Here is a 17,743-nt window from a genome sequence, read left to right on the forward strand (position 1 = left end):
TGCCCTTCACACGGCTCTGTAAAATTAAAAAATCATTCATGGGTAATTGTGTTCGATTTTATAATAAACTTCCGAATCATATTACTGACTTGTCAATTAATAAATTTAAGAATCATGTAAAGCGTGTACTCATTTCCAAAGCTTATTATACAACACAAGACTACATGAATGATAAAACAACGTGGGATTAATCGTTATTCGAAATGGTTTCTTATTTTTACGTTTATTATTATTATTATTGTTGATGAAATTAATATTGTATTTTTTTGGACATTGGATTTTTCCTAGAAATATTCTAGACATGTATTTTTATATATACATATACCTAATTATATATTTTTTGTTTAACGATTATTTTTATATGAAATTGTATATTATAGACTCAATATTATTATGAACAATAATTTACAACAATAAATTGCTCTGATAATTAGGTTAGATTAAGATCATAATATATATGTAATGAACTATTCATAAGAGCTTGTAACTAGGCCTACATGAATAAAGATATTTTGAATTGAATTGAATTGAATTGATAATATTATCGATGCATGTGTTGCTTTGTAATCGTGTAGGGGTAGATATTGCAAACTTAAGATTAAAACTAGATATCAGAGTGTTAAATTCAATACTTTGTCTCGTTCTGATCATTATATCTATGTTAAAGTCACCGCAAATTATTACATTTTTGCGGTTACAGTTTAATTTACACAGTAGGTCATTTAGTTTATTAAAAAAGATGTTAAATGACGCTTTATCATATTTAGGAACGCGATAGATACATATTATGATAATATTATGCTCGGTTAGTTCAATGGCTGAGCATTCTATTATATTACTTATAGATATACTATCTGATATGTCTGACAAACTTTTGTATTTATGTATATTTTTTACAAGTATACATGAACCGCCATTTCTATTTCCGCGGGAGAAGTGTGATGCAAGTGTATAGTTACTTAAAGCTAATTGAGTTTCATCGCCTTGGCTCATGTTGTGTTCTGTCACACAGAGTACATCAATCGGTTTGTTAGAGGACGATAGATCTTGTAGGTGAACAGTTAATACATTGGCTTTATTTATTAGGCCGTTAATATTTTGATGCATTACAAAGATATTTTTATACACGAAAAAGATTGTTAGTTGTGTCCTTAGTATTATTTTCAACGCTTTCGTCTAACTTATTATTTTTATTGACTTCACTGTCCGTGTAAATCATCGTTTTTGGGTCCGTCGCGGATTTATTCAAGTGAGTTGTTTCGTTATGCTTCTGAGATGACTGAGGCGACTGGGTCGGACGATTAGGAACGTATTCTTGTCCATTAATGAACAGCCGGCCATCCCGTATAACAGCGTATTTGCCCTCCCGTCGTGCACTTTGAAGGCAGTCTCGAAGTTGTTTTCGCTTGTGTAACGACTCGCTGTCTAGAATATCCGACACGGCATATCCAGAATTCTTGAAGTAAGAGGAATTCGCGATGATGAAGTTTTTCATTCGTTTACTTAGTACTTCGATTATGAGGGGTCGTCGATTTCCTTTCTTGCCTATTCGCTTCACGGACTCGATTGAGCCGTAAATATTCATATTTAAAATATCTCTGAACATGTTGTCTAATCGGCAGTAAACTTCTTGATCGGTTTCATAATAAAATTCGTCCAGACCGTATAAAACAAACTTTTTCGAATTGTCATTGTTCGTAGAATTGCCCATATTTTCGTATTTAATTTGTAGTGCTCGTATATCCTGTTTTAAAATCTCATTTTCCTTCTCTAAATTTTGTATCTGATTCTGTGTACTTAGAAGCTGGTTTTCATAGTATGATTGTTTCGTCATGATTTCGTTAGTTTTCCCTTCAAATTCGGTTCTAATTTGGTCCATTTTATATATATTATACCTATAATAACATATATATAATAGACAATATTATACCTATAATAACATATAGTTTTATATTATGCTCATTTAAACATTATTTCAAGTATATTCTCTTGTTTAAATAATAAATTGCATGTTGCGGGAATGTTCTGCGAACATTCTCAAGAATGTTTCCGCTTTTTGGGAATGTTCTGCAATTTCTACATTACTATTCGCAAGTAGCTTTCACCAGAACCCGAAAGGCGACGGTTTTTTTTTCTTAAAAATTATTTAAAAAGAAATTTGCCATAGGGGTACAGTGTGACCTACTCTTTTTTTTTTTCAAAGAAATTTAGCAACAATCAGAAATGTTTTTGATACTTGCACATCTGTACATTCGTTTTTGACAAGACACGGAAAATGTAGGAACTCATTTTTCTTGGTTTTACTTCTAAAAGTCGTCATTAACGAGCGCTTTTCACTTTTCCCATAGAATGTTATTTTCCTCTATCGAGTACCTTAATCTATTAAAAACACACTAAAGATGAATGTTACAAAAAAAATTAAGAAATCAGAACCTAAATGCATTTTTTGTATAGTTAATTGAAGCGTTTGTTTTTGTTGAAGTTTTTCAGTCGACACATTGCCTTTAGCCTTGCATCCAGCCTTGTACGGCCTCTTGTGTTACAATCGGTCACACCATCACTTGATACTTGACTGCTAGAACACTAGACAGTTTACTTTGTTATGTACTTATAATTTGTAAGGACGTAATATATGTATAGATATAATTAAAGATAACATATATTGAACCTATTGCTGCAAGTCGTATTCATGTTGTATAAGTTTGGATGTTCATAGGAATTGTACATTGTAATTATCGTACATATAAAAAAGCTCAAAATATTCCTACCTACTTAAAATTTCACAGTTTTGTACCCATTTTCGTCAATTTAGTAAAATATGACCTGTATAGGTAGGTAAGGGTCCCCCCACATCAACTAGCGTCTCGCGAGCATAGCGTCGGGCCAAATGTATGTCAGGCTTTGCCATACAGGTGGACCGGCGCTACGCTCGTGAGACGCTAGATGTGGGGGGGGGGGGCTAAACGCGACAATTGTAGCAAGCGATTGTGATTGTGAATATAATGCAGTCAAAACCGTTAATGGCATTAATTTTATTTACCGTCTCGTTTTCGTTTAGCATTATATATCTAAATATATAAAAGAAGAAGCTGACTGACTGACTGACATATCAATGCACAGCCGAAACCGCTGGTTTTGAGACTACAAATTTGGCAAGTAGGTTCCTTATAAAGGTGTAGAGGAGCACTAAAAGGATTTTTTCAAAATTCACATCCTAAGGGGGTGAAATGGGGGCCAAAGTTCAACGTTTTAATAAGATTAATTTTAGTACACGGGCGAAGCCGCGGGAAAAATATAGTAAAAGTATAAAAATATACGTATATTACATATACAATAGTTCACAAGAAAATGGACAGCATAGGTACCTACTTGCCCAAATGTGTCAATTGATGTGACTCATCTTCCTATACATATGTATTAGTATGTATGTAGATATATAGTTACTGAGGTTTGTCGTTTGATTTGTTGCGTAGGGACGGCTTTGACAGGTGAATCATTCTGTCTTTGAATAAAACATTTTTTTTAGCAATGAACGTACTAAATACGAAATGGCACTGTTTAAAACATATTACCCGAGTAATCAATTAAGACAGCCATGCTTTTGTTTTCAATAGCGTCGCAGTTATCTTATTAAAGTTATTAAGTATGGGTTTTCCATAACCTTGCACAACGTAAACAACACCAGATAACGCAAAAACATGCACAATAATGTCATTATGTCTATACTGATATAATATTAATATTGTAGGACATTCCTACACAGATTGACTGAGCCCCACGGTAAGCACAACAAGGCTTGTGTTGCGGGTACCCAGACAACGATTTAAACAATATACAAATACTTATATACATAGAAAACTTCCATGACTCAGGAACAAATATCTGTGCTCATCACACAAAATAAATGCCCTTACCGGGATTCGAATCCGGCACCCGGCGTAGCAGGCAGGGTCACTACGCACTAGCTTTTTAACCCGTCACCACACGGGCAACTGACACACTTATTAGATTGATTACTGATATACTTATTACATTTACTTAACAGACAAAAATAATATGATTGGTAAATAATAGTAGTATGGGAACAAATCTACTGGAATTGCTAGATTGATTGTTAAGAAAACATACATCGCAGCTTCTAAACAGTTAAAGCAACGAGCAAAGAGATGTATGCATTATATTTGCATATTAGCATGGAGGTGTGAAAATATAGATGCACAAATACTATAAAATGTAGGTGAGCTCAAGGTTAGGTCTCGTTCTGATTCCAACAAAACCGGTAGAGCGTTCACTCCTGTTCTAAAAATAAGCAGTCGAGTTGGATACTAAAAATTTAGAAACGATCCTGAAAATAGATTATAAGTGTGGGATATATATTCTTGATGCTTGCTTGATTTATGTCAATTAGGAAACTAGACTTTAACAAAAAATGTTAATTAACTATACAAACTGGTCAAACAACCCACTCCCCATCGTTCCTGACGCAAAGGTACCCATCACCCATCACACTTGCTGCGTTTGCGACGCCCTAGCTCTCGGTCAAAGTTTTTGCCTCTGCGCACCCTCAATTAGGTATTTTTCGATAGTAAGGTCAGAAACAAATATTATAGAAGTTAAAAACTTAAAACGAAAGTGGGATACCTCGTGATTGTCCTCGTTCTTATTCGACGTTATCTCCATATCATTTAACAGGGATGTTAACCATAAGGTTCAATTATGTGAAAAACGTTATTAAAATATCATAGAAGAAAACGAGTGTTAAACTTCTAAATGTCATTCACTTATACATTATTTTACCAAGATTTGACTAATATTATAATTGTTTTACATAATAGCAGCGTTTTACCTTACAATAAAACGCATATTAAGCGAAATACCTTATTTGAAGCCTATTTAATATATTGAGAGACAGCGATACTGCTTGTAGATGCGTAGCGGTTCACAGCAGGTACCTACAGCTGAACACCTGTAAACAACTTGCAACTCCAGTTTTACGATTCAGGTTTCCCCTTCCACCAGGCGACCCGTGCCGTAGGGACGGCAACGATGTTTCATCATTGGTTCTCAAAATATTAATTTAACCGAAGTTGCAATATACCACTTACCAAACGGTTGCATCATTTATGAATTCAAATGTGAAATGAAATAAAGACGTATCTTCGAAACTGAATAGTCTAAAAATGTTGTTTACCAGCAGCGAACAACAAATACCCTCAAATGGAAAAATAAATGTGCCTTGGTTTATTGCAACTGAGTGTTGTAGCCACAGGCGTAGTTAAAAATATAGGCTTCAAATAAGGTATTTCGCTTAATATGCGTTTTATTGTAAGGTAAAACGCTGCTATTAAGCTTCTGTACCGTTATTTGAAGCCTATTTAATATATTGAGACGTGTCTGTATTCGCCTGGTGGTCAAGAAACGCCAATGTGATTAATTGAATCGCCAATGGAAATAACAACTTCAAGTGCACTTCACACATCAGATACCTTGTGTACCTATATGGAGGAATGTGAATTGCAGCTGACAGCAGCTGCAGTGACTGAATTGATAAGTGCACAGTGACCTATTTTTCTATTGTAACTTATTATTCGTCGGTAAGGAAAGTTTGAAACATTTTTAAATTTTATGTATATACCTATTATGTATATACCCATAATGATATTAAAATAAATTATGAAAAACCTGTTACTTTTTTATTTCATCCCCCTAACAAGGTCAGGTCATGACTTATGTTTACGTTTATTTCATTATAATATTCAATTTAATACACTTAGTATGTTTTTAATGTTTTGACCCCGACTCTGCAATTGCCAGTAAGTAGGGTTATTGCAGTATCATTAGGTACTTTTAGGGTATAAGCGAAAAACTTAAGTTTTGGATTGTGTGTCAAATTCCTCACAACTCGTTTATCTCTTTTCAGTATCATAGAATAATCGACATGACATAGGTACATTATATTGATATATTGATTTGCATGACATGATATTATTACATATGATATTATAGAAAACAGTTAAGGAACTGATCCATTCATTAATGCCTTATCCAAATAGTCACTATTTATTTCCGGCAATTACAGCATTACATAATAGACAGTGAATATTATGATTACTGCCTTATGGCTATGACATGGCAAAATTTGGTAGCGAAGAAAAATTTCGCTCAATCGGCTACAACTTTAAAAGTGTATAACACTAATGTGCGCAGCTATTGAAAACCTCAATACCCATGGTATGACTAATGTTCCGACAACCATGGTTCTTTCGTAATGTACTTAATTCGTTTTATAAAATCTAATTTTAGTAATTTTCCCGAGCATTCTAGTATGCCGGAAATATTCTTGGCCTCTTGGGTATAACCCATACTGAACCCATGTGTAACGTGGTTCCAATTTTATTAACGGAAATAATAATCTGGGCACGTTTGGTAAGTGCTAAAAAAAAATAATCTAATCATTCTAAAAAGTCTTATTATCATATATTGAGGATAAGCACACTTGTGAATTTTTCATCATTGAAAACTCCTAAGCATAAGATACTCTTTTGGTAAACGAATCTATCATCCAGGAAGGAAGTGTAAGTATATCAAGTAACAAGACTATTGAGGCTTTGTATAAGTATAACTTAGTCATTCGTTATACATTATGAGTATACGTATTAAGGTCATTGAATCCATGTATGAATACAGTCCTAAACAAAGTACCTCCTGTGCAATTTGTAGTAGTGGTACTACAATAGTTCAACTTTTAATTGCCTTGGTTAACAGGCTACAACTTAACCTTAGACTTTTTGTCTGGAGAGTTCTCTCCCAGTTCCCTAATATTTTTTGTTAGTTATTTACCCAATATGTATGTACTTTCTGTTAAGCCAAGGATTAGCATAGGCTAACAACGCCTAGGCGGCTAGACGCACATGTGCGAAGCGTTTTATTTGTAATTTGTACACATGTTAAGCCAATGCTGATGATAGAATTTTCTTCGTATATAAATGCCTTTTTGTTTTGGGTAACCAGCTTATGAAAGCGCAAGATGTTACAATCAAATATTTTTCTCCTTAAGGATACGTATGTATGCGGCTAAGACCCGTGATTTTCGTTGGAAGCATAAAGATATATAATCATTCCATTATATGGCATGACGTAACCTTCTGGTTTTGTAATGAAGAATATGATATTGAGGTTAAGGTACCTAGATCTGTAGTTCCGAGATCTGAGGTCCAAACAAAATTTTGAGACACTCATCAAACCCCATGGGTCATGGGCTTATTCGGCATAGCTTTAAAATTGTTTTGACGGTCCATCTTTATATGAGTATTAAAATCATTTTGAAACCACATCAAGTACTTATCTTGCAAAATATTGTTACCAAAAACAATGATTAGGTATGAGAAATAGTTTTCCGAATACCCCATGAATGTGATATATTTATTAACCATAGAGGTTACTTTATTTAAAAAACAGATTAAAAGCTGTAATATGACAGCGTTTTAAGTTTGTAGTTGGGTTTATTAACCCGTACATTTCATCACTTCTTACGTAGGTGTCCTTTTCCCCTCTTTTATTTTTAGAAACGTGTTATGGCGGTAATCTTAACCTAAAACTCATAATTTAAATACGTATTGTTTCACTCGGACTAAATAATGAGTAGACGAGTCACCCCGTGTTACTTTATGAGGATGTGAACACATTTTAATGTAATGGTTCTTTGTAACATTGGTTCAGGTCGTTCCTGGAGCCTCAAAATATGTAATAACATATCACAACTGCATTCTTACATAGCGAAAAACTATGCAAAAATGTTTGCTATTTCATCCACATAGCCAATTCCTTAAAATGTGTTCAGCCCACGTGGGCTTAACTGAACAAATTAATGACCTAAAACAGTCCAAAGCAATCTGATCTTTAGATTATTGGCCTCATGTGGCGCCGGAGCGACCAGCGGGCTAGATAACTATTTGATTAAAATAATAGAATAAATAACCCATTTAAGATGTTTGGGAAACGGTTAATATCCTGAACCAAAGAATACCGCAGTTTTGATATGCATCAACACTATCAACAGGTTTACTTAAATGATTAAATGACCTCAAATCCCACTTTAAAACCTAAATAAGTAGGCTGATAAAACCGTGGTTAATTTTGAATATTATCGTGTCAACTCACTCCGCGTCAGCGTGAGCTAGGTGTTTCAAACGTCGTTAACGACAAAGATAAAATATGTAGTAGATAACTATATAGTGGAAAAAGTTTCCACAAAAAAAGAAACCACGTTTATCAAGTCGCCAGCAATAACTGTGATAATCTTTTTAGTCTTCACCAGACTCATCATCATCTTCCTTGTGTTATCCCGACATTGGCCCCGGCCTGTGAAGGCCTGGGGTCCGCTTTGACAAGTCTTCTCGAGACTATTTAATGATTACTGGGAAGTGATTCCGCAGTAGAAATATATAACCCCTGTCAAAATGACTTTGTAATTAACAAAGTAAGCACTTGGTACTAAGCTTAGGAGGCGTTATCATATTGTGTTGTTTCCTCCATCACACGTAAGTTTCAAAACGCCTTGCGTAGGCCGACAAAAACCGCTTTAGAACCATGCTAATTGTATTATACCTATTATACCACATCTGCTTGATCTGCTTGTGACGCAGGATATGTAAACACGCGCCTTGCGAAGGCGGCAGGTTTTCAGCAGGCTAAATAAACTATTTAATCGCCTTGCGCAGGCAGAAAATTGAGTCACGAAAATTGCAAGCCTTGCGCAGACTGCAAAATTTTCAGCTGTCTTAACAATCATATTATTCACACACCTTGCGCAGGCGGGAAATATGAAAATGGGAAGATGCACGTCTTGCGCAGACGGCTGGTTTTTATCTAGATAAATAGTAATACTCATAAGCCTTAATAAGCGGGAAATTTATTATCGGTACCAAAATAAATAGACATTGGGGAATCTATTTTGCCAAAAACTGAGGAAGGCTTGTACTATGGTAGCAAGGCGACATATTACTCTTATTATAGACATATGTATACTTAAATACATAATAACACAACCGTAACTCGGGAAAAAATGGACGTAGTAAAAGGAAAAAGATCCAATTCATATAAACATAATTATTTGAATATAATCTCAACGTAAAAAGGAAAAGCCATTCAAATAAAAGGCTATTTTCAGAGGATGGCTCTCTTTCGTTCAACTACGTCCCACTATTTGTGTGCATCACACAAACATATTCCCATACTGGGATTCGAACCCAGAACCATCTTAGGCTCTGCAGACAGGGTCATTGCCTACTGTGTTAGACTAGTGCTTTTTCACCGTCTTAACACTTGATATTTTTTCCACTAATGCCTGCTTCCACAGAATAATAATTATTATACTAGCCTTTAATATCCTTAAGCGGACTATACACAAAATAAAAACATACTGGTTGTAAATTTCTTCACACCTTGCGCAGGTAAGAAGTTTTTAGTAAGCTAGTGCAATGATGCACCCTTTTACTCTGCTTACGCAGCAGCCAAGTAATCAAATTAATCAAATGCGCTCGCCTTGTGTTATTAAACGCTATTATTATAGTTAAGGATTAAAGAGTGACTCTCTCGTATGCAGATTTTCTCAATTATCTTTAACCGGAACTTATATTTGGTAATTAATACAACTCTCCACATACCTGAGTTTCACTTTGTAATCCTTTACTTCCACTGGCAAGCGGCTTAGATTTGATTAAGGCATAAGAACATTACCAAACTACATTTTTCAGAGGTATCCCTGACGATACCGTACTGTGCATTTAAAATTGCCCATATTTATTTACGGAACATTTTTCGGATTACACAAACATGTTCCCCAAAGACGCTAATGATATAGGTTTGTTAGTTACCTTTCTTTAGAGCGGAAAGTCGATTTTAAGGCACACAGGGATCGGATATAAAAGCCAACATGATATTTAGAATCAATAAATATTTATTGACGCCCTTGCCAAGTCCGGCAGCTATAGGTTTTAACTTTCGACTTTTGATCTATTTCTGAATTCCGTTACAGAATATCGATCTATTTAAAGAGATTGTAAAGGAATTTTATCCCGCAGCACAGTACCTACCACAATGGGCACGCACGGAAATTATCAGGTCACAGCACAGGCTCATCTTCGGCCGCAAGGCAAAACAAACACTAATCGCGTCAATTACGACTTTAATTAGGACTGTTTTAATCTCAAAGAGGACAAGGAGATCATTTTTCAATTTTTATAATAGAAGAATGATTTGCTTGATTTTTTCTTATGTTGAAGTTTATTTGTTGATATATGTGGTAGTTTGTAAGGATGTTGTTGTCAATTACAGTTATTGTCCATTGAATATAATCGACGTAATGTAATACAAAACGTTTTTTAATGATACCTGATTTGTCATAATTACCCTAAGACAATCGGTTATGCAAGCAGGTGCGTATTGATTTAATGGGTTAATTAATCGTATCTTGCTCATTCCACATATACTTTAATATACGACGCGAGACGCGATGCAATTTTACAAAGAATAACGTTTTTTAAAGTTATTTCTTTAATCAAAGATACTCGTAGTGTCTGTTGAGTGTTTAATATAGTTATGGTAACCCCATATTTTATGAATAGGTACTTAATTTTTCAGCTCTCTTAAATTTTACTCAGTAAGTTCTATTAATTTATCTGTAATTGGATTTAAAAACGACTAATGTGTATATTTTTCGCAAATTATAAATTCTAACATCAATCGCAATGAAAAAAAACTCAACAGTGATCGACTCTGAGCAATGTGGGACTCGAACTCACAGTTTTGGATTGCCGGTCCAACGCGTTACCAATTTCGCCAATTGACTATCCGTCCATGACTAAATAATGAAGGAAAATATCTATATGCTTATATATATGGATATATTAACATTGTGTATAATGCATATTTCTATTTACATCCCTAAAAATTAACAAAAATAACTATTTTTAAATTCAAGTATCAAAACGACCTCAGCACACTTCACAATCGTGGCATGCGACTGTGCTCTGTCTATAATGGCAAACCGAAATACTCTTCGGCGAGGCGCCTCCGCCGCATTACGCAACTAAACAAGTGACTACAAACCTATTGTAGTAGTACCTCGTGTCATTACCCAAGTGTGCCGCCGCCCTAACGCCCGCGATAACGACACACGTTCTGCGGACGCTCAACATTCAACTCGCTTTTTTAAAATTCCCTCCGCTTAAATACATTTTATTCCAATCTCCACTTTAAGCGGACTCAACCAGTGATTTCAATTTGAAGTGTGCACGTGCTCAAGAACTCTTATCAGGTCACGGCTCTGTTATCAGTGAAAGTAACTGTGAGACTCGGGATTTGTGAAGTCTGTGCAATCAATATCAGTTATTAGATGAATTATTCATGGAAGGAAGTACACGCCTTCTTTAAGTGTTAAAGTGCTTCGTTTTTTCTCGTAAAACGTTTGTGTAATTTAGTGAACGCGAAACGTAGTTTTTGCCTGTTACAATAATAATTGTGATATACACTTCGGAGCGGTAAGTTGGCCTTAGAATTAATTTATTCAGAAATTTAAGATGTGATATAATCTGAGTAGGTAAACGATTCGTGTTTACAACTACATACGGTTTGATATGAACATTCAAGTTTTAATTCGACATAAAAGAAAAGTAAGCATTTCTTAGATTTTCTGGCAAATATAAACTAAGAAATAAGTAACCTTGGCAGTTAATGTACATCCGTGGAAAATTTAATTTGTTCACGTGTATTAAGTAGTTAGTTGTAAACGGCATGTCTGTGTGGTGAATGAAACAATATGGATATAAAACTCTGTAGGTAAATAGTAAATACCTATTAATGTTTTAGTTACCTACCTACGAATGTATTCAAGGTAACACTGGTAACAGTCAAGGTTATTACAGTCTGTACTCAAAAGGTTTCTTAAGCTATTTGAGGGTAGAAAACATTACAAGACCAAATAAGAAAGATAAAGTCAGGTCGATCAGTGACACTGACAGACTCTTTTTTTATCTGGTTTTTGTATCTGGTTCGTTGACAAATAAATGTGGTGACTACCCGAAAAAGTACAAATAATCTAGTCAATGCGTGTAAAATAGGGGCTTTACCGTACAAAAGGTGGGGTATAAGTTTTTTTTTCTACTCCCGTGTTGTTATTATCATTTACAGTGTCGTGCGTAGATCGTTAAAACCCTACATAAAAGATGCCCGCCCCCGCCCGGCGCCCCGCGCGTGGGCATACGATATAGCTCTTAATGCATTGTTAGGAAGCCTTTAAGGGATATAGGTAGCGTGGGTGCGCGGGGCGCCGGGGGCTGGCGGCGGCGGCGGCGCGGGGGAGTGCGAGGGACAGGGTGAGGCAGGAACAGAGGGGAGGCCGACAAGTCAAAATACAGGACACAGTGCGAATTTCACGAAAGTTATTCTAGAAAACTATTAAAAAGTAAGTGCATGGTCGTAGAAAAAGTGTTGTATGCAACGGTGTTTAAATGAGTCAAAAAATACTCGTGGCGTCTTTATTAACAATTTTTGGCTTCGCCTCAAATTGTTACTCACGCCACTCGTCTTTTTTGACCTCACTTAAACGCCAAATGCATAAAATACTATTAATTTGCATTGCTTAAGTAGGTATAGGCTAGTTATGAAAAATGCAAGTGAACCTTTTAATGCGACTTCCAACTGACAGCACGTATCTAACACTCAGTCATTGTAACTTTGCGTGGAATGCCACTATCTCAGCGCGTAACATTCTGTCTCAACGCGACTCACTTATTCCATTCATTCAGTTATTCACTCAGTCAGTGACAGAACAGAATGCCCAGAATGGTTTTGAATGGTGGAATGGTTGGTTGGAATTAGTGTATTTTATATTCATATCGAGTGCAAAATGAGTTTATGATTGTTTTACAATAATTTGAGAAAATAGCAATGTAAAATATTTAAAACAGTAAAAATTTGGACGAAACTGGGCCATTTTTTTAAAGTTGTCCACCCCACTTTTTTTTGGATTTGGAAATTTTTATGTGGTTTCCACTCAGAATCGCGAGCTCTTTCAATTGTAATAGGAGAAAAAAAGTGTCCCAAGGTTTTTTTCCCATTCAGTTACCATTTTTTCATACATTTTATATGGCGGTAACGGAATGGAAGGTTCGAAAAAATGTATGGAAATCTTGGGACATTTTTTTTCTCCAATCAGGATCGAAAGAGCTCGCGATTCTGGGTATGAATCACGTAAAAAATACCCATGTTATAAAAAAGTGGGGTGGATAACTTTGAAAAAAATGGCCCAACTAAACGCGAAAACGTGATAGTCACCTGTCAAAATGTTTTTGAGGTTATGTTAGGAAGTTTCACTTCTTCCGCGCGGAGGGACTCCACGCACTGTTTTTTTTTATTTGTTTACGTTCTTTTAAATACATAAAAGTACAGACTACACCTAGTAATGCATTCAAGGTAACACTGATTGTAAAAGTCAAGGGTATCAGTAAGAGTTTCTAATTGTGTAATACTTGTTTCTTACACGTGTATTATTCAAATATAAAATTTGCAAGTAATTACACCTTTTATGAATGCCACCATTTAAAATCGGTCCAATATGTCGCGGTCGGCAGTTTTTTCAAAATTTTAATTTTTGATAAATATATGTGTGGCTCCAATTTCGTCATAAATTAATAATACGGTTTAATAAGATATTAATAGTTTACATGTATCAATATCGTACGAGTACTGTCCCTGAAAATGATCTAATTTCATAACTATTTCCTGTTTGTATATTTTCCTTATTATAAAAGAATTACTTGCTTTTCCTGTACAGGGTGCGTAGCCGAATGTCACAAACTCTCACGAAACGAAACGCTCGTAGATATCTATCTCTATCGCGCTTTTGTATTGGCGCGACAAAGCCAGAATACTTTTCGCGGCGTTCCGTTTTCGTTTCGCGTTGCGGAACTGCCGGCCTAGAGATGGTGACAATTGTCGATCTATTGACGTGGCAATCGAATCGCAGTCTGGCTCTGTCGCGCTGCTAAGGAAAAGCGAAAGGGAGAACTAATTAAGAGTTGTAAGCGTATTTACGATTCTACGTTGGCTAAGCGTAAACACCCTGAGGATAGTAGACTTCGCTAAGCATCATTCATATAATTATTCATTTATTATGTAACGTGTGGGATGACATTGCCACGCAATTGGTGTCCCGTGACTTACGTAAACGGCTATTTGAAGAATACATCATTATTACAAACCTTTATGTAAGATTTACAATTCAGAGCGGGACAAGAACATGTTAAATGTTCACGAAACGCTCACGATAATATCTCTTTCGTCTACTTCTATCGCTCCTGCGTATTGGCGCGACAGAGTCAGACTACCTTTGGCGGCGTTTCGATTTCGTTTCGCGTCGCAGATTAGAAATACCATTCGGCTACGGGGCCTGGATACCTATTCAACGTCACATTCGCTTACGCTTCGTAACGCTTTGGCTTGCGTGGACGACGGGCACGCGACAGCGATGCGATGCGACGCGGCGCGATCAAATCAAACCTCCGAACTCTATGACGTTGATAAACAATGGATGATAGGCGATGCGATGCGTCCCGACGGCGACGGTCGCGCGATCGTAGTCCACGCAAGCCACAGCGTAAACGCAGTATCATAAAGAATACTATCGTACAGTATGGCCACTCCCGCTCCCCGCTGAAACTGAAACTGGTGGCGGTAACTCTCGGTTACCTTGCAGTTACCGCTTGTCAAAAACGCGAACAAGCGGCCTGTCATATCTCACTTATACAAGCATGGTACGCGTTCACTTACACGAGCTTAGAATGTGTGCTAAGAACGCGCCTCTTTCATATATTTGATCGCCAGTGTCCGAGATGTGGCGTAAGCATTTATTTATTTATTTATTTATTTAAACTTTATTGATCGCCGGAGTGTCTACCAGAGATGTGGCGTAAGCGTTAAGCGTATCGTAGCTAACTCTTCCTATTGCTCTTCTGTAGTGACTTGACAGAGTTGGACTCTGTTTCGATTACCCCGTAGCATCAAGGATAGCTCTTGTTTAGGTGAATTATATTAGTCACCCTTAAATTCTAGTTTCTTAAATATATAGATTTACTAACAGTTAATCATGAAGCAAAGCCAGACTTTCTGAATTGGCATTATTCCAGCATACATATCTACCGTTTTATTTATAAACTACGCGTATCAGTCAAAAAGATCATGGTCATGGTCATTCTTTTATTATTTTTAACGAGTGCTTTAAATCAATCAAATATCATTAAAAAAAAAACAATAACTATTTTTACACTCATATAAGAACCACATAATCATTTCGACCAATTAGTGACTTTAATGTTCTAGGAAACAAGATACTTGGGTGAGGTCAAGGTTATTTTAATTGACAAGTGTTTCGTTCGTCCTCGTTCTACTATAACCTCATTTCTTATAAAAACCCTTTCTATTAGATGTATCTAATTTACTATTTGAGAGTAAAGGAAATCTTGTAAGTTCCTATATTATTTACTAGCCTTTTCGCTTCGCTCGCGTTAGAAAGAGACCAAAAGTAGCCTATGTCACCCTCCATCCCTTCAACTATTTCCACTTAAAAAATCACGTCAATTTGTCGCTCCGTTTTCCCGTGACAGACGGACAAACAAACAGACACACACACTTTCCCATTTCTAATATCAGTATGGATAAATGTTATATTTACTTAAATCTGAAATAAAAATCTGAAAATTGATTATACATACATACAATCACGCCTGTGTCCCATGAAGGGGTAGGCAGAGCACATGAAACTACTCAGGTTTCAGTGCCACTCTTGGCAAATAATGGGGTTGAAAGAAAACGAAACTGTGACATTGCAGTGACAGGTTGCCAGCCTCTCGCCTACGCCACAATTTAACCCATATCCCACAGTCGCCTTCACCGCCGCCGCCGCTTCAGTCGCCGTCGTTGTGTGGTGACGGGTTAAGAATGTCACCACCCCCTTTCTTCCTGTGGGTGTCGTAAATTGATTATATCACATTTATAACGGGGCTGGCTAGCGATATACATTAGTTTGAGATACAATAACATACCGACGTTAAAATCATCCAGATGCATTTTCAATAGTTTCAATTTAGTTTAACGTTATGGGTCATACTAATGGATAATTTATCAATGTATAAATACGTCCCAAGAAACAATAATTTATATTACATACCCAGAAATATGACATAACTATGACGTACTGGGAAAAGGAAAATCAAAATATACTACGTATTAATAGTGATTAATATTGTATTAAACGGAAATTAAATCTTTTGCTTTAAACATAAACATAACAATAAATGAATTAGTTATTTATGACACACACTAATAAGCTCATTCGTAAATTTTCAAAAGGTTTGGAAAAACTTTCAGTTTCAGTTAAATTTTTCTAAGAATGTAGAATTTAATGGTTTAAAAAAAATGGGTTTTCAGTGACATATTGCTAGCACCAATGAACCCACATCCCACAGTCGAATTCTAGGACAGCCACGAAAGAAAATTAGTGTGGTGATATTCTTACCCCCTTATTCATAAACGTACTCTAAAGTTATCACGCCGATAAAGTTCGTTTGTCCTTTTCTATCACGCCAATACGTCCGAAAGGGACAAACGAACTTTATCGGCTTGATAACTTTATAGTACGTTTATGAATAAGGGGGTTAATCTGTTACCACACGGAGCACGGTTACACATACATAAGACATAATATACATACATAAACTTCCGTCTGTATCTCCAAAAAAGGTAGGCACGTTAAATGAAACTACTCAAGATTCAGTGCCACTCTTAATGCTCGGCCACTCATGCGCGTTTTGAGAGCATAGGCGGAGCGTTAGCGGAGCATCAGCGGAGCGCATTGATAGCGGTGCGCCTGACGAACGCTGGCGTTGCGCCCAGCGGACGCCGGCGGGAACTAACGAGCGCGGATTGCGAGCGGAACGCCAGCGTTCGTCCGGCGCACCGCTATCATTGCGCTCCGCTAACGCTACGCTATCAAAACGCTTTATGTGTGGCGGAGGCTTTAATAGGACTGAAAAAAAAAATGTCGTATGTCACTTTAGAGTGACAGATTGCTAGCCCATCTCCCTCGATACAGTTGAACTAATATCCCACAGATGACTTGTATGACACTCACGGGAGGAGACGAATTAAAAAGTAAATATAGTCTTTGCACGGAACCCTACGTAATCCATACCAATATTATAAATAGGAAAGTGTGTGTGTCTGTTGTCAGCGAATTGAGTTATTTTTTTAAGTGGAGATAGCTGAAGGGATATATGGAGAATGACATAGGCTACCTTTTGTCTATTTTTAACCCCCCACTTCCCTAAAATGGGGGGTGGAAGTTTGTATGAAGCATTCAGCAATTTTAGAATTTGACGCGAGGGAAGCCGCGGGCAAAAGCTAGTATAATCTATTCTAATTAAATTTATTTAGTTGTATAGTTTCGCCAGACTTTATTACTGACTATTAACTGACTATAAAATTGTAGGGTTGGGTCTGCGTGGAAATATTTTTACATCACCATTTTCCCGGGTTTCCCGCAGTGTCTGGAAAATTTAGAGAAACTACAATGTTTATGTACGATTCCCATTAAAGAGAGCGGAGTCGAGTCGGGGCTACGGCCAAAAAAAATTGAGCATGTATACTCTCTGTCACTACACTCATACAACAGACCTAATATTTCAGA

The 17,743-nt window shown here is 36.4% G+C and overlaps 1 protein-coding gene across 1 annotated transcript in view; it reads right to left on the reverse strand.

Moving 5' to 3' along the window:
• Positions 1 to 1,107, reverse strand: part of LOC125229839 — a 49,782-nt gene extending 48,675 nt beyond the window's left edge. Inside the window, exon 1 of the mRNA XM_048134780.1 lies at positions 540 to 1,107. Within this exon, the coding sequence (XP_047990737.1) occupies positions 540 to 1,107 (568 nt within the window). The remainder of the gene's footprint in view (positions 1 to 539) is intronic.
• Positions 1,108 to 17,743: the final 16,636 nt, after the last annotated feature.

This window comes from Leguminivora glycinivorella, chromosome 9, assembly GCF_023078275.1.
Source record: "Leguminivora glycinivorella isolate SPB_JAAS2020 chromosome 9, LegGlyc_1.1, whole genome shotgun sequence".
Taxonomy (NCBI): domain Eukaryota; kingdom Metazoa; phylum Arthropoda; class Insecta; order Lepidoptera; family Tortricidae; genus Leguminivora; species Leguminivora glycinivorella.